Source organism: Triticum aestivum, chromosome 4B, assembly GCF_018294505.1.
Source record: "Triticum aestivum cultivar Chinese Spring chromosome 4B, IWGSC CS RefSeq v2.1, whole genome shotgun sequence".
NCBI classification, from domain to species: Eukaryota; Viridiplantae; Streptophyta; class Magnoliopsida; order Poales; family Poaceae; genus Triticum; species Triticum aestivum.
In genome coordinates this window covers 620,255,915-620,274,862 of record NC_057804.1, presented here as the reverse complement: position 1 = coordinate 620,274,862, position 18,948 = coordinate 620,255,915, and the positions used below count along the sequence as shown (strand labels likewise).

Genomic DNA, 18,948 nt, shown 5'->3' with positions numbered 1-18,948 from the left:
ACGCACGATGGTCGTTGGATGTTGATGGACCGATGAGTGTGGTCTGTTTGGGCGTTTGACCAGTAAGGTGTCCAAAAAATGAATGCCCCGTTGAGAAACGGAACTCAAACGTGCTCAAAAACAAGTTTGGGTGGCGGATCGGCTGAGCCAAACTCTGTAGTTTGCCCTTTGTGCAACCGAACTCCAGAGACAGCAGCACACTTGCTCTTCCAGTCTAATACCTCTGTCCTACAATATATGACATTTTTACAAGCTATGTTTAGCTTGCAAAAGCGTCTTACATTGTGAAACGGAGGAAATAAATTTATGTCCGGACATTACTCATTTTGTTTTGACCTTCAGGCTAGTACCCATTGTTAAACTCCTACTACTTATTAATAAACGTGGCAAATACATTGCATCTTTAGAGAAGTCTTTCCTACGAAATAGCAACGCTGTTCAAGCAAACCGTGATCTACACCAATTTTCTTTTCAAGTTTATTAAAGTGGGCAGTAATTTGACAAAAATAGGAGCATGCACAGACTTTAGAAATCCCAGATGCGTGGAATTAATTTTTGTTTCTTTCAAAGATCACGATGCGACGTGGATGAGATACAGAACTATTCTCCAACAGGATCACGACGAACCATTTCTCAGAGCTGGCACGGAAGAGATATACAGAGAAGAGACAGACAGACATGGATGTGACGAGCAATTCTGAATGGGGTGAGAACAGCGAGACACGAGCATTTCAGATGGGAATCTGAATAGACTCGCCACGCAACCGAGACCAAACCACAATGGGATTCATTATTATCATCATATCAGGTAGCCCCAATTATTCAGGGCCGCGCCAACAAAAGGTGCAAGATCCGGCACACACAAACAACATACACCCAACATCCCGGACCCCCAACTCTATCAACTGGTGGGTACATAAAAGGGATAAACCAACCACTGCCTGTCCAGGGAATACGTTAGCTGAGCACAATATCCGGCGCTAGATATCGAAATCTCCTCAGGCAGTCCACATGGGGGTTCACTTTGCATACGTTTTTTTCAAACTCGGGTCGCTTCTGTGTATGATGTACACACTACAGCGAGCATAAGTTCAGATGCTCACACTGAGACGGTCCATTCTAGAGGAGAGAGCATGGCCGACCTTGCAGGAAGCCTCACATTCCCAGCTCCGACAGAAGCTTGCGCCACCTAGGAGTCTCCTCGTCAAATATGTAGGTCAGTTTCGACACCAAGACGCCGCTGCCACCAATCTGCAATTCCAAGTTCACAGGAGCACATACAAGTATTAGATGTATATGTCATTACATAAAGAACCATACTGTATGCTAAGTACCAATACCATATGTGTGTTCTAGAAACAAGTTCTATTATGAGCTCTATCATCAAGTTGTCCTATTGTGGAATGTTCCAAATCCTGCTTCACAAACTGTGGACCATCAATCATAGCCTGCACCATTGGGTATCTACTGGACAGTTTGATTTGTCAACAACAACAAAAAGCCTTTAGTCCCAAACAAGTTGGGCTAGGCTAGAGCTCAAACGCATAAGATCTCGCAACCAACTCATGGATCCGGCACGTGGATAGCCAGCTTCCACGCACCCCCGTCCATGGCTAGATCTTTGGTGATACTCCAGTCCTTCAGATCTCTCTTTTCGGACTCCTCCCATGTCAATTTTGGTCTAACCCGACCTCTCTTGACATTATCAGCACGCTTTAGCCATCCACTATGCACCGGAGCTTCTGGAGGCATGCGTTGAATATGCCCAAACCATCGCAGACAATGTTGGACAAGCTTCTCTTCAATCGGTGCTACCCCAACTCTATCACATATATTATCATTCCGGACATCTTTCCTTGCGTGGCCACACATCCATCTCAACATGCGCATCTCCGCTACACTAACTGTTGAACATGTCGCCTTTTGGTCGGCCAACACTCAGCACCATACAACACTGCAGGTCAAATCGCCGCCCGATAGAACCTGCCTTTTAGCTTTTGTGGAACTCTCTTGTCACAGAGAACACCAGAAGCTTGGCACCACTTCATCCATCCGGCCTTCATTCAATGGCTCAAATCTTCATCGATATCACCATCCTTCTACAGCATTGACCCCAAATATCGAAAGGTGTCCTTCTGAGGTACCACCTGCCCATCAAGGCTAACCTCCTCCTCGTGCCTAGTAGTACTAAAACTGCACCTCATGTACTCGGTTTAGTTCTACTATAAGCCTAAAACCTTCCGATTCCAGTTTGATTTGTCAAATTAGAACATTTTTTTACTTGGACCACTTCCTAACTGGCTCTGGGCCAGATGTATAGTTCACTGACTGAATTCAGAATTTTTAATTTACATATCAGGATTTATTCTCCCAGCACCGGCCAGGATTTCTGGTTCCTGGTCCTGGTTGTAATGAACGGGTTCCCTCCAGGATTTGACACTGCTAATAGTTCCACACTTATAAGTTATATCTGCTGAATGGAGCTTACTCAGTAAGATTTGAATACTAACACTCAAGGTGCAACATGGCAAACCCATTTTGTTAATTACTAAGATATGTTACTTAGTTGAGAATAACTGCCTGCCTCAAACACGGCATTAAATTATTGCCTTAAGAATAAATTGCTGCCAACAGGAAACTGATAAGAGGAGGCAAATGTTTCCATAGAAAAGCACGAGGCAGACAACTTACAGATCTCAGTTGTTGAATAGACTTGTAAAGCGACTTTTGGGGAACTACAACATTAATAGCATAGTAGTCCACGGCAACCTTGCCATCAAGTGTGCAATACACTGGACTTATAGTTGGGCCCTGTTCACATAAAGATGGACCAAATGGAATCATAAGTTTGAGTTCAAAATATAAGGTTCATATCACCATATTTAACAATATTGCAGTGTGGATTAGCAATCAAGAGCAAACCTATTAGTGAGTTAGTAATGCATTATTAGTTTAACTGAAGGGACCTAAAAGGCTACAAGGCTACAAGACTACAATTGGAATTTGGCCCAGTCAATGGATGCTACAGATGTCACAATGTTAACACATTAAATGAGAGATATTATGGACCCCAACAGAAATAATAGATGTTACACATCCACTTTCGCTTCAAAGGGGTAGAAATTTTGTGATCAAACATCTGCATCGTTTATTTCGTGGGCACAGGCTATAATCATGCAAACTAATAAGACGCAGATAGAGGTGCTACATTTGTAGAGCGAATTTAATTATATTTTCAGTTATGGATACTGCACTGTATGTTCATATAGTAGAATAGAACTCTGTTTGAAATATAAAGCTAAAATTCTACCATCTACCTGCACAAATGTGTGGGGTTCATGGCTAGTTTTCCAAAATAGAAATGTTCTTTGCTACTGAAGTACTTATAAATTATGATGATACCTGTAATCCACATAATGATGTTTGGCTGAGAACTCTCTCTGCCACTTCTTCTGCACTATTGCCCCTCATATTTGCTGTTACCTTATATGATAATTGAAGGTATCTAAGTTAATCAATCAACTGGGTGTAATAATGTGACATCAAAGATGTAAATATTTACCATTATCTTGCCAGACGCTGTGAGGTGAGCCTCTAATCTTTCAAGCATTTCATGTGAAATCTCTAACACACCTTCACGCCTGTTCAGAGATTTCTTACTTGCTACAAGTGTTGCCTGTGTAGTATTGGACACATAACAAAGTGAGCACAGGTTTTCACTTTGAAAAATTGAACATCACTTGGAATTATCTGTCCTTTGCGAGCCCGCGCCTGTGTGCAAGAGTACCTGGCTTTCCAAAATGATTCCACCATCAATTTCCTTCAAATTATTCTCACGCAAAGTCGTTCCACTACTCACAAGATCCACGATAGCGTCAGCCATACCCATCTTCATAGAGAAAAAAGGAGTTAATATAGTATATTACCCTTAATAGACTCAATAGATTGTGCCCCAATTCAGAAATTAGCAAATCAATATCGAGACAACTATGCCAATATACCACAGTGGCAAAGACGACTACATTTTTCATTGCCACGTATGAATCAAGGCTTGGATCTCCACAATTCACATCCGGTCATATGCAGTATACTCATAAAGCTTCGTGTAATACTGCTATCATACTTAACAAAGGAATAAGAAAGGAAAAAAGTACAGCCTTACAAATAGTACTGTGCAATAGCATAATTGGTAGAGAAAAAAGTGACCGGCATGTTCTAAGTTGGTCCTTGAGTTCTCTTGAGATCTATAGAGTAGTGGTGGACTGAAATGGACAACCCACAACGTTCTGCCATCCAATTTATTTTGAAATAAATACATGAAATAATCAAATGCAAAGGGAGGAGAGGCAATCACATTGAAGCAGACTGAAATTTAATTTAAAAAAATGAATTAAATTAAAGATAGCAATCTCACAGCAGGATATGACTCGAGAGCACCATCACCAGCTAAAAATGAAACATGTTTGAAACCCTTTTCTTTCAAAAACTTTGCACCTACCTGCAATAAAATCAAAAAATCAATGATCAACAAACCAGTTTCCATGAGGGGAGCGGACTAACAAATTAAAGTTTATTCATGACCATACATAACCAAATCCTGTAACGACACGCATGGGTCTTTCTTCAGTCCATTGAGGCATATTTAACAAATCCTCCAGAGTATTGATGCTATCAAAAATACCTTCCTTTGGCACCTGATCATAGAAATGGTTTTTTTCTATGAGTATAGTTAGGCTGTTAGTAATAAATGTACTTGGATATACCATACCGCAAGGGACAGGCGACAATGTCCGAAATCGAGAGCATCATGAATAATAACTAGATCATCATTGCCCTGTCATAAAAAATCTTAAATGTATATCAGCATATATCAAAGGAACTGAAAACAATCAATCAGTAGATCTTAGTCCAGCAGAAACTTCTAAAACTAAAGGTAGCCATACACTGGGCCAAAAGATTTAACATTATTCCTCAAAATTTTACCTGCGCGTATTCACTGATTATGTCATAACCCACAATACCAAGATCAAGATCCCCTGAACATAGTTTACGAACAATATCAGTGGGCCTCTGAAACCAAACCTCCAAATTTGGAACCTGCATACAAAAGTGTATTAGAACTTTACCATAACCATCTATTACTCCCTCTGTTTCACAGTACTTCAAACCACCACAAGTATTTCTGTAGATTAATTAGATATAGGCAGATTTTACAGACACAGCGAATGTAACACTATTTCTAGGCATGAAAGTGTATGCATAAACACTTATAGATTTTAGCTGCCCACCATGCGACAGAACAGGATTAGCAGGGAATCGCTGGAAGTTATATTGTAATTTGTAAACACAAATAGGTCATACAAAAAAAAGGCTCAATATCCCACACTGAAATTTTCAGATACTCAACAGACATGAAGATGCAGGTTCGACATTCTTATTTTTGCTTCCCTGATTTTATCAGATTATCTACTCCCTCCATCCCAAAATAAGTTGAGACACTTATTTTGGGACGGAGGGAGTACATGGCAATGGTGCAACCAAATACGCATTACCCAACAAACTAGTTGTTTTGAACAAACTCCAAACCTAACTGTATGAATAACAGACAAATACCAATTACCCAACAAATTAGATTTATGGGTTGGATGTTGTTTTGAACAAACTTCAAACCTGACTGTATGAACAGCTGACGAATACCCATTACCCAACAAATTAGATTTACAGGTTTAATTTTGTTGACTCTATGAATAACTGGTTGCATAAGTTCCCTTTGCAGAGCTTTGCTGATGCAAAATAGTTAATCGGAAGGGTAAGTTTTACATGAACCAGTAAGGATTTTTTTTTCTATACAGTGAAACTACAGTTTAAGAAGAGAGTCATTGAGCACCGCTTAAGAAGAATGACAAGTATGACCAAAAATCAGTTTGGTTTCATGCCTGGGAGATCGACCATGGAAGCCATTTTCTTGGTACGACAACTTATGGAGAGATACAGGGAGCAAAAGAAGGACTTGCATATGGTGTTCATTGACTTGGAGAAGGCCTATGATAAGATACCGAGAAATGTCATGTGGTGAGCCTTGGAGAAACACAAAGTCCCAGCCAAGTACATTACCCTCATCAAGGACATGTACGATAATGTTGTGACAAGTGTTCGAACAAGTGATGTCGACACTGATGACTTCCCGATTAAGATAGGACTACATCAGGGGTCAGCTTTGAGCCCTTATCTTTTTGCCTTGGTGATGGATGAGGTCACAAGGGATATACAAGGATATATCCCATGGTGTATGCTCTTTGCGGATGATGTGGTGCTAGTTGACGATAGTCGGAAGGGGGTAAATGGGAAGTTAGAGTTATGGAGACAAACCTTGGAATCGAAAGGGTTTAGGCTTAGTAGAACTAAAATTGAGTACATGATGTGCGGTTTCAGTACTATTAGGTGTGAGGAGGAGGAGGATAGCCTTGAGGGGCAGGTGGTACCTCAGAAGAACACCTTTCGATATTTGGGGTCAATGCTACGGGAGGATGGGGGTATTGATGAAGATGTGAACCATCGAATAAAAGCCGGATGGATGAAGTGGCGCCAAGCTTCTGGCATTCTCTATGACAAGAGAGTGACACAAAAGCTAAAAGGCAAGTTCTATAGGACGGTTGTTCGACCCGCAATGTTGTATGGCGCTGAGTGTTGGCCGACTAAAAGGCGACATGTTCAACAATTAGGTGTGGCGGAGATGCGTATGTTGAGATGTATGTGTGGCCACACGAGGAATGATAGAGTCCGGAATGATGATATACGAGATAGAGTTGGGGTAGCACAAATTGAAGAGAAGCTTGTCCAACATCGTTTGAGATGGGGTTTGGGCATATTCAGCGCAGGCCTCCAGAAGCTCCAGTGCATAGCGGGCGGCTAAAGCGGGCGGAGAATGTCAAGAGAGGCCGGGGTAGACCAAATTTGACATGGGAGGAGTCCGTTAAGAGAGACCTGAAGGATTGGAGTATCACCAGAGAACTAGCTATGGACAGAGGTGCGTGGAAGCTTGCTATCCATGTGCCAAAGCCATGAGTTGGTCGCGAGATCTTATGGGTTTCACCTCTAGCCTACCCCAACTTGTTTGGGACTAAAGGCTTGGTTGTTGTTGTTGGTTGTTGTTGTTGTTGTAGTGAAACTACAACACAAAGCAACACAGCACAGCAAACCTAATAAATATTTTAGATTGTTAATGTTCCAGTTGGTCTAAATCTCTGAACATCTTCCAATTTATTATTTATTATGTCAAAGACGGGACACATATTATTATTCTGCAATATTATGGACAATCGATGGATCATCTTGACAGAACTGTTGGGAAAAAAAATCAGATATGGAACAAATCTCCTGATGTATCACATCTTGGCTGATGCAATAAACCGATGCTCCTCTAACTATTTTAAAATAATCAGAAAATTAGAAGGCCACCTCATTGATATGCCCAAATAGAGAATGTTTGTATTGTGGTATTAAGCCCCATGCTAATGTCAATTGTAGATGAAACAAATGCAGGACATGCCGAGGTACAGTGTTTAAGCATGAAAGAGACGCTGCATACGAGCAATGATACGTTAAACAAATCCAATAAACTGTCAAACCACGGTGTCTCTAAACTGTGCCGTCCTATCAATGAGCCAATCAGGGCCTGAAGACTTACTGATTCAGTCCCTGCTCACAGCAACAAAACACTTCTCATGCCTAGATACGGTACACAGTGATGCCGAGGAGACGGAGATGAGAACTCACCTGTGGGATGTCGGCGGTGTATTGCCGCGGGTTGAGCTGCCTCACCGACAACTGGCAACTCTGCACCAAACACCACCACAGCAACAAAATCAGCAAAAACCATCACAAAATTCAGTCCCAGAAATGGAAGCGAGAGACTGGGCACGGGGACGGGACCTTGAGGAGGCTTAGGGTTAGCTCGGCCATGCGGCCCTTGCTGGGGAGCCCGAGGCGGACGACGGAGCGGTCGGCGGACAGCGGCGCGGCCGCCGCCGGCTTGGCGGAGACGGCGGTCGCCGCGGCGGCAGCCCTCGGGGCGAGCAAGCGGGTCCTCGCCGCCGCCGCCGGAGAGGGCGGGGAGGTCCGGAGGCGGAGGGCGGAGGAGGGCGGCGAGGGCGACGGGGAGAGGAGGAAGGGCGCCAGGTCCAGCCGCGCCCCCATCATCGCCGACATTCCGGTATCCCTCTCGGGGTCGAGGCCTGCTCTCCGGGGCGGAGTGGGGAGTGCAGAATGGCCTCTGGCTGCGGCGAAGCGTCGGGCTGCGGCTGCGGCGGCGGCGGCGAGAGGGAAGGGAGTGGGTAGGTAGGTGGGGTGGGGTTTTGGACGGGAGTGGTGGGGTGGGGCTTGGCGGTGAGCCGGTGAGCGAGGACGCGCGGCAGGATGACCGTCCGTTCCGTCACGACACGGATGATGGATGGATTTTTTTTTTTTTTTTTTTTTTGAGAAAGGATGATGGATGGATATTCGCGAGCGGTTCGGGATCAAGATGGAATGGGCCGGCCCAGAATTTCATGGTTAATGTTCTTTTTTATTGGTTATTTCGTATTGTTTTCTCAAAAAAACAAAGATTATTTCGTATTAAAAAAGGGCCAAAATCACTTTTTTTACCTTGTTAGAAAATTTTAGAGCAAAATAACCTTCTTCGAAATTTTGAACATGATCTGACCCTTTTCAGCAACACCATGGCTTGCTGCGCTTCTAACCCACATAGAAATGCCAAACCGCCTGTCGTTTCTGGCCTGGCCATGATCTGGTCGAGTAGCAATTGACCACCTACATGGCAGGGCGGAAACGCTAAACCATATGGCGTTACTGGAAATGCCATGGGCGGTGGCGTTTCCAGCAACGTGTGCCCGTGGCAACTTATCTATTCTCAGAAGAAGCTTTGTTGGGTTTGGCGTGTCTGGGTCGAGCAAAAACGCCACAAGTCATGGCGTTAACAAGAGGATCATATCGTGCTACAAAATCTGAAATGGTTCAAATCATGCTAAAAAAATCCTAACACGATCAAAATAGTGATTTTGGCCTAAAAAGGGCTAGGGGGTCAAGCCACACTAGGGTGGTTCATCAGGTCGAGCAACTTGACCTGGATTTGGTTTGTCCAAAGTTGTAGCATGCATATCACATGCATGTGTGATGGCTAACGGCCTTGCGCTTACATCTCCTCATACTGCTTCATTCCAACAACTGCCGAGAGAGATGATTGGATAGGCGAGTTGCCGCTCCCAACCTCCATCTGCAACGTCGTTGGTCCCTGCCTCCTACGTCGTCTTCTCCGATGACTGGAGGGGGGTAGGGACCTCGGCAATTCAGCCCCGACACACAGTTAGGGTAGGCTTCGTTTGTGGGGCGGTGCTTCTGACCATGATGATGATAATGCATCCAAAAATAATGCCCAGGCTCCAGTCATGTCTCAATGCCTCAATAGCGTCCATGGCAGTTTTGAGGAGTCGATGGGTTATGTCTTTCGTCGACTCTTCAATTCGGCATGTTTAGGTCTTTGACCGGTGGTTGTCGTACCTAGCGACATCACTGGTGGGCAAGAGCGGGTGGCGGTTGCAGATTTGGACTTGAGGATTGATGGTGCCAGATCTGGTGCCCAACCTTGAGCCCTCGACGACGTCAATGGCTGACGAAGGCTTTGGGACTCGAGATGAGTCGGGATGATCCTCGGTGACACATCACAGCAACAAAGGCCTTGCCGGCGACATGCTTCTTCGTCAACTCACAACACCCTTCTGGGCTATGTCTCTCCTCTAAGTCCAAGTCCGACAATGGTTAGCAAAGACGATGGCGATTGCAGGATTACCTAAAGACTCCGTTGTATTTTTCTTTTCTTGTACAGGTTTTCTGCAAAATTCTTCGGGCGTGTTTACCCTCAGCCCTTCTGGTCGGTTTCGCATGCATGCTTTGCATTCTTCTTGTTTGTGATAAATGATACACGTGGTTACCTGGAAAAAAATGCCTTGTGCTTATGGAAAACTTTCGGACTATTGACCCATAATTGCTTTTGTTTTACAGTTAAAAATATGATAACCGGATGTAGAAGCCCACGGTTGGTCCTCAAAGGTAAAAAAAAAGCATGTTGTAACAGAATTGATCTTGTTTTTAATGAAATGCAGAATTACGATTTTTCCGATACTGATGCATTCATGGTAGAAATAGAAATGTGGTTACATATATGTTTTTTTTCTCTTTGGATAGAAAAGCTATAAACATTACCTCGCTATTAGATACTCGCTCTGTAAGTTAATGTAAGATGTGAAAATGTCTTACAATAAGTTACCGAGGTTGTACTTCATGATCTCAATACGAGCATTTTCTCTTCTATTAGGGCGAAGACGGAAATAAGTACGACCATGTACTAGGGCACAAAATAGGGACAGTGTCAAACTGAGCTGGAGCTCGTGCGAGCTTGAGGTGAATAATAAAATAAAATGGTAAAATTTTCAGAAAGAGAAAATCTGCATGGCGGGACCAAATAGCCATCGTCAGACGCCTGCACGGATACTGCTAAGGAGATAATGTGGCGGCGAGCAGGTGATTTGCGGACATGTACCTTCTTGGGAGAGGAGATTTTTTTTTTAGGGAAAGCCTTCATGGCGCACTTTATTGACATTTGAACGAAGTTAAATCGTTTATTACATCTGAAACAATAAAGCTTGGAGGATTATCAGTCCAAAAAACACTAGAACTGGTGCTAGCTGCATGTCTAGCTAAATTGTGCGCCACCAAATTTGCTTCCCGATTGCAATGATGCAATGAAGTAAGCCCAATGCTTAGAGCTAATTGAAAACACTCTGCAAGTATCGCTGAGTAAGGAGTGAAAACTGGAGCAATTCCATTGAAAGCCTGAACTAGCTCGAGGGAGTCTGATTCCATAATGACCGGCGTACATCCAACTTTTTCAACGAGCTTGAGCCCTTCCTGTAGGGCCGTTGCTTCAGCCGTAGCCACATCTAGTAAGTGATTTAGGGGTGTACATGAGCCAGCAATTGCTTCTCCCTGATCATTACGAATAACAGCTCCTGCCCCTCCCGTTCCATCACTAGAGAAAGATGCGTCCACATTCAGTTTGTACGTGTTCTTTGGTGGCTTGCTCCATAGTATTTCATTTGTGACAGCTTTAGGACCTACAACACCAAACTCACTTGCTATTGCCTGTATTCTGAACGCTGATCGTGCCGGCGGTGCAACGTACGCATCCTTGACAAACTTCCTCCGTTGCCACCAAATATACCAGGATCCAACAACAATTAATTCTTTCAGCCCAACATGACCAAGTACAGGAGACTTGTTGTTTGGTCGCCGCAAGATCTCTTCCAATACAATTGATCCAGACCTATCAATGCGTGTACCTTCTTCAATTATGTCCAAAATGCCCAAGGCTCGCCATACCTGCTTTGCTCGATAGCAAGTAAACATCAGATGCTTGATGTCCTCCGCACCCTTTGTACATATCGGGCATTGGCCCGTAGTCGGAATATGCCTGTTTGCCAGTACAGCCAAACCTGGGAGAATCCCATGCAAGGCCTTCCACGCGAATATTTTCACTTTGCTCGGAACCCTCAGTTTCCATAGAATGTCCCATACCGGATTCCGACCTGATGTCCCTTGTCCATCCGCTCGCGTCAACCTGTGACGATGAGAGCGATCCCATTCAATATAATACGCGGATCGGACGGAGAATGAATAAGATTTTGTATAATTCCAAGCCACAAAATCTTCTTCTTGGTGTTCGCTTAATGGAATCGGCAAGATTCTGTCCACATCTATAGGGTAAAAAATATCACGGATTAAACACTCATCCCATTTGCCAGTCGTTGGATCAATGAGCTCATTAACTTTTTGCAATAATATTTGTCCCTTGGGAGTCTGTATCATGCGATTTATGCTACCTGGAATCCAGTGATCCTCCCAGATGTTGGTCGTCTCCCCTGAACCCACTCTCCAAATGTGTCCTCTACAGAAGGTACGTAGACCTGCTACTATGCTTTGCCAGGTAAAAGATGACCCCTTCTTCGGACCCGCCTTCAACAAGTGACAATTTGGGTAATATTTAGCTTTAAGAACTCTGGCACATAGAGAATCTGGATTTGAAATCAGTCTCCAAGATTGCTTCGCCAACATAGCTAAATTGAAAGAGTGCATATCACGAAAGCCCATACCTCCGTCTTTCTTTGGGATGCACATTCTCCACCATGCCATCCAATGCATACGCTTTTGGTCCTCTGTATCTCCCCACCAGAATTCAGACATTGCATCCGTCATTTCTTTGCATAATTTCTTTGGTATGTTAAAGACAGACATAGCAAAAACTGGAATGGATTATATAACCGCCTTGAGTAAAATTTCCTTTCCTCCCATAGACAAAAAGTTTTCTTTCCAGCTTTTGAGCCGCACTATAATTCTCTCCAAGAGTTGAATAAAACTGTCACTCCAAGAGATTAGTCTAATCGTGCATCGTGTACTAGAAGAACAAGAAAAAAGTCTAATTTAAACTCTGAACTCATAGAGGTTCGGTGAAATTAACCCTCAAGTCAAAATCTCGATCGATTGCACCCTGAACTATGCAATCCCGGTCTAAATCCAACCCTGGCATCGTTTGAGGCATAAAAACGCTAATGTGGCAGGAATTCATCTGGCAGGTGGGCCAAGGAGCAGCAGTGTTGACTACAGTGCGCACCCGCCCTCCGCGATGGGCAAGTCCATTTGTATTTTTTTATGTATTAAAAAAATCCTTTTTTGCTATTACACTGCTAAAAAATACACGGCCCATTTGTATTTTTTTGTCCGTTGAAAATGTGTTTTTTTCTGTTACACTGCTAAAAAAAAGGGTGCACGCACGAGGTGATTCAAACTCGTGACCTCTCCTTTCGGTGCAAATTATCCTTACCAACCACGTCACCTCACCTCTTATGACTAATATATTCCAAAATTTTATTTTCTTTTTTATTTTGTTCGAAGCTCCTTATATAGTACTCCCTCCGTCCCAAAATAAGTGTCTCAAACTTAGTACAACTTTGTACTAAGGTTAGTACAAAGTTGAGACACTTATTTTGGAACGGAGGGAGTATTTCTTTTTTATCTAATGCATGAAAACAATTTCAATTCAATTTTTTAAATTCGTGAACATTTTTACAAAACTCATGGACTTTTTTGAATCAATGAACTTTTTTCAAATACATAAACTCTTTTTCTTTTTACATTTTTTCCAGAATCCGTGAACTTTTCTTTTTAAAATGTGTGAACTTCTTTCAAAATTGTTGAAGTTTTTTGAAATCTGTGATTTTTAAAAAAATCTGTGACCTTTTTGCCTTTTGAAAATCTGGTTCACGATGTTCTTTTTTTGTTTGCTATTTCCTACTAAGATGACCATGAATTTCGGAAAAAAAGAAAAAAAAGAAAAAAAAGAAAAGAAAGAAGAAAAAGAAAAGAAAGAAGAAAAAGAAAAGAAATAAGAAAAGCGGGGCAATTGAACACAACAGATTTGCTGTCCTGGTGTTTTCTTCCGTCTACTAAAGAGCATCTCTAGCAGACCCCGTATAATTGGTCAAACCCGCATAATTTTTGCGTTTTACAGTTTGGTCGAAAAAAGTGTGTAGAACAGAAATCGTAAAAATGATACAACCCGTAATTTTATTAAGGGCTACCAAAAATGCACACCTGAAACCCTTATATTTGGAGGTTAGAAGGCCGAACCTAAGGGGCCCCGTATACCGGTCAAACCTCGTCGGAGCAAACACGTCGCCGCGGAGTTTGCCGGAATCCGCCCTAAACTCGCCAGAATTCATCACCGCACACCGGAAAAGGCCGCTAGACGCCGCAATTGATCGCTGTCGGTTCGAATTGGACGAGGTCGGCATCGTCGTGGCTTCCCATGGCCTCAGCCTGGCCGCCGGAATCCTCTCGACGCGACAGGCAAAGGGGCACGACTGGCAATAGAGCAAGGCGCGGACGGCGGAGGCGACGGGGCGTGCCCGGCGAGGCTAGGCGCGGTCGACGGGCGACGGGGCACGCCTGGCGGGCGACGGGGTGCGGCCGGCAAGGACGGGGTGCGGTCGACGGGGTTGGGCGTGGCCGGCACAGCCGACTGGGGGAAGGGGGGACAGCAGCGGACTTGAGGAAGGAGCCCTTTATCCCAGTTTTACAGTTTGTTTTATAGTATCTGTTCGGCCGTAGCTAAAATGAACCTTTAAAATGCATTTTTTTCAATCCGTATCCTAGTTTTACAGTTTGCGATTTTAAGGGGTCCGCTAAAGATGCTCTAACAACAGGTGGTCTCGGGTTCAAGTCTCCCTGCGTGCTTATTTTTGCAGTTTTAAACAGGAAAAAATAACTGCGCGTTTTAATAAAGAAGGAAAAGAACTGAAGCAAGCGGCCCAACAGGGACAGTGCGGAATGGCACCAATCCGCTTCAGTTTTTTGCAGTTTTAAACAGGAAAAAAACTGCACGTTTTAGTAAAGAAGGAAAAAAAACTGAAGCGGGCCGGCCCAACGGGGAACTGTGCGAAATGGCACCAATCCCGGCCATCCATCGGCAATCCTCGTCTGCCAAACGATTTCGGGTTCAGTTTAGACTGGGATTTCATAGTTCAGGGTGCAATCGTCCGGCATTTCGACTTTAGTGTTCGTTTCGACAAACCGCTACGAGTTCAGGGTTTAAATTAGGCTTTTTCCGAAAAACAATCATCAGATCCGTGCACCGAAGACCGCATGAAAATGGCAGGTTTTATTAGAAAACCATGTGATACGAGAAATAGCTTTCATGTGACGAACCGCTAGTTGGCTGGCTTGCTGGACGCATGTGCGTTATTTATAAATCATAGTACACGCTGGTAGGAGTAGGATGATTGCAGGATGCGGCATGGAGCATTGTAGCACTGGGTTCTCTGCACCTGGACACATTGCTACAGTGACTTGTGACTCAGTTATGCTAGCTGCTGCACATTATCCCCACGCGCATAGTACATCCAAAATAGCGTGCGTCGGTGAAACTGTAGTTGAACATGCATCCCCGCGGGCCGGAAGCATCTACGATTGCGATGGGCAAGTCCCGCCCCCTCACAACGTCCGGACAGTGATCAATCACGCCTCAAAAAAATATATTTCATATTTGAATATCTCAAATTAGAAACCTTAAATCCATATTATACAATGCAATGCACGATCTTTGAGTGAAGCTTCGTCCGGTTTTCGCTCCGCCGTGGCCATGTCTGGCAGCCGGCTGCGCCTCTCAGAGTGTTGGCCCGGTCGCCGGTAATGATGGGTAGGGTATGAGGCGGGTAGCGCAATATCGCACCCATACACATGCAGTCAATGGGTACAAATTCCTACCAATACCCATGGGTATGAAACTTTACCCTTACCCATACCCGACGGGTACCCATACCCATTGGATACCAACGAGCAGATCAAATAGTACACAAGTTATTCATAATTTTTCATTCATCTATAGCACATTTGACAAAAAGTCACTAAGCTCAACTCAAAAACAGATAGATGAGTACATGATAATTATCTCAATCCAAATTGACAATTGGTGACACCTTTAACATAGGTTTACAAGCTCACGACAAAACTCTACTATAGGTACACTTGTGAATCACGGGTAAGATTCAGATTCACATGTCAGTATAAACGGGTAGGGTATGGGTATATCCATGGGTAAAAGGCTATACCCGTGGCCTACCCATGACTTAACAGATAGGGTATGGGTACTACCCGTGGGTATAAAATTATGCCCATACCTTGCCCATGGCGGGTACGGTATCAGCGGGTACCCATACCCATGGGTAAAATTGCCATCCTTAGTCGCCGGTAAGGTAGAGTAGGGCATGGGGCACGAGCCGGCTCACGAGACTCAAGGCACCGCTGTCTCCCATGCCCTACTCGTCCTCGTTGGAGCCCGGAACCTGCTGGGTGCCGGTGGATGTTAGATCGATGATGGATCTATCCTGGGACGAGCCGGCGACATCCACCACGACGCGGTTGCGGCGCCCGGACGGGTGCACCATACAGGGCACCGGAGAATGCGACTCCACCTCATGTTTAATGCTCTTTTATGATCGTTTTCATTTCTTGGTTGGTTGCTTCTCAATATTTTTGCTAGCCTTTCCCTGTACTAAGTAGGAATACTACTTGTGCATTCAAAATCTTTAAACCCGTTTATGATATACGAGTCCACCATACCTACCTATATGTGGTATTTCCTTGTCGTTCCAAATAAATTTGTATGTGTCAACCCTAATTTCAAAATGAATTTCCTTTTTGTGTGCCCGTACCGCTCATGAAGCGGCAAAGGGTGGCCAATTTTTTTCATGCTAGATGTGTTATTCTCAAGATGATTGTTTATTCACTTGTCATTGCACGAGAGTGTGACGGTAATAGGGATGCTCAGTCCCAAAATGAAAAAGGAATTTACTTTATGTTGTCAAATAATAAATTCCTTGGAAAGTGTTTGTATGGAGGGCACCCGTGGATACAGGAAGCCATGGATTGTGAAAGAATGGTGAAAAGGGAATAAAATTTATTTTATGTTTGGGAACCGCCTATGATGTATCTAGCATGGAAAGTATTGGGAATTACTCGATTATTTTCGTTAACAGGAAAAGCATGCCTCTCAAAATATTTTATCTTTCAATTTAAGCTTTGAGCTCTGGCACCTCTACAAATCTCTGCTCCCTCTGCGAAGGGCCTATCTATTTAATTTATGCAATTTTTATTTTTATTGAGTCTCCATCTTCTCCTATAAACCACCAACTAGGGAACACTATTATCATACTTGTGCATTGGGCATAGTTAATATTGTAGTGTGTTTCATGAATGGATCAATGATTGAGCATAATGGGCTAGGGATAGCTTTCTTTAGCGTTGATATTTTGAAAGACATGGTTGCTTGTTAGTATGCTTGAGTATTGATGTCTTCGTGTCAAATTATAGACTATTGCTTTGAAACATTCAAGTCCAAATGTCCATGCTACAAAAGAAAGAATATATGATGAATATGATAGGTAGCATTCCACAACAAAAATTCCATTTACAATTGGTACTTTATCATGATGAGTTTTATGAGAAAGAGTTGTTGTTATGATGCTAGGAAAAGTGGTTGAGATTATCATTGATCAAACTTATTGAAAAAACATGCGGTTCCCCCATGTTTGGTTTTGGTAATTGATGACAATCTCTATGGACTAATTGTTGCCTTGAGTTATATTTGAAGGATTTGTCCATAGGATTTTCTTGGAGTCCATTTGTTGGTTTCAAGGAGAGTTTGTGATGACCAAGGTGCTATTCAAGGAATTGCCTAAAGATTGGTCATGTGAGAGGTTGATCAAGACTAAGTCAAAGAGTAAATCAAAGTGATCAACACTCAAAGCATACAAGATGTAACAAGGGATCAAGTGATCCCATGATATGGTAAGCATTGTCCATTACGCTTTGTATGCTAACCCATGGTATTCGTGAGAGTTCCTTGTGGGGTTAGGTTGGGGTGTGCAAGTTCAAGAGAAGCATCACGAAGAGATAAAATGCTTGAAGCTTGCCGTCCATTGTGGTAAAAATGGATTTGTGAAGTTGTGCAGAAGAGTGGCTCACCCATAGTGGAGTATGGGGGGCAATCAACTAGTCTTCATCGAGCCAACGCAATCAACACTAAAAAAAAGACACATCCATGACATTTTGGGCTGAACGAATTTTTTTCCTGTCATACTTATGACACTTCTATGACGATAATTGTGACAAAACCCGGTATCATCATAGATGTGGTGGGCTCCTACTTTTATCACAAAAAATCATGACAGAAAATGGGCTTTTTGTCCTGGGCGGGCCGGAGACGCAACTGCATGACATTCTTTGGGCCGTCCATGATGGAAAAAACCGTGGTAGAAGCGAGGGCGAGGAAAATTTTGGGTAGTTCCCGGTTACGGTGGGTGGTCGGGGGCCGAGCGATGCGCGTTTCTCTTATACACGTACGCGCGTGTGTGCGAGGCGTTGGCTCTAACTGAACCCGAGCGAGGCGTTAGGCTCTAATTGAACCCGAGCGATTGCACTGCAGGCTATGCGTTACTGAACCCGAGCGATCGATCGATGGCTGTTAACTGAACCCGATCGAGCGATTCCTTCGCTACTGCTGCTAACTGAAGCCGATCGATTGGATGAACAGTGAGCATTACGGGGGAGGGGGGGGGGTTGGATGAACAGTGAGCGGTGGGGGTGGATGAACAGGACCCCGTGGTATTGCCTCTGGATGAACAGGACCCCGATCGATCGAGCCGGTTGGGGCTGGATGAACAGGACCCCATGGAGGGCTGGATGAATAGGACGACCCCGTGGAGGGCTGGATGAACAGTAGACGATGGAGGGGTGCCCATGGAGGGGTGGTTGAACAGTAGCCGGTGGAGTAGCGCACGGTGGAGGCTGGATGAACAGGAGCCCATGAAGGCTGGAGAAGGTCGACGGTAGCCCGTGGAGGCTGGAGGAGGTCGACGGTGGAGATGAACAGTATCCCGTGGAGTACCGTTTTGCGGTACGCCACACCCCTCCCGACGAACAGGACCCCGTTTCGACCGTAGCACTCCAACACAAGTCCGTTTCGTCCGTTTTGCGGTACGCCACACCCCTCCCGATCAACAGGACCCCCGTTCCGACCGTAGCGCTCCAACACAAGTCTGTTTCGTCTGTTTTGCGGTACGCTACACCCCTCCCCATCAACAGGACCCCCGTTTCGACCGTAGGAGGTCCGTTTCCTCCGTTTTGCGGTACGCCATACCCCTCCCGATGAACAGGATCCCGTTTCGAACGTGGCCGGTCGAACACAAGGCCGTTTCCTCCGTTCTGCGGTACGCCAGACCTCGTTTCCATTGCCTGTTCCATCCAAGCCGGTTGGCTCCCACGCGTTCCGTTACCTCCCGA

At 44.3% G+C, this 18,948-nt stretch overlaps 1 protein-coding gene across 1 annotated transcript; it reads right to left on the bottom strand.

Moving 5' to 3' along the window:
- Window positions 1-767: 767 nt before the first annotated feature.
- Window positions 768-8,376, bottom strand: LOC123093639 (ATP phosphoribosyltransferase, chloroplastic). Its single transcript, XM_044515645.1, has 11 exons — window positions 7,933-8,376; window positions 7,777-7,836; window positions 4,984-5,097; window positions 4,769-4,834; window positions 4,587-4,694; window positions 4,415-4,498; window positions 3,788-3,889; window positions 3,563-3,676; window positions 3,403-3,483; window positions 2,692-2,811; window positions 768-1,251 (listed from the first exon to the last, which is right to left on the bottom strand). Exons 1-11 carry the CDS (start codon window positions 8,206-8,208, stop codon window positions 1,156-1,158), a joined length of 1,221 nt encoding a protein of 406 aa, XP_044371580.1. The 5' UTR covers window positions 8,209-8,376; the 3' UTR covers window positions 768-1,155.
- Between the last annotated feature and the right edge of the window lie 10,572 nt (window positions 8,377-18,948).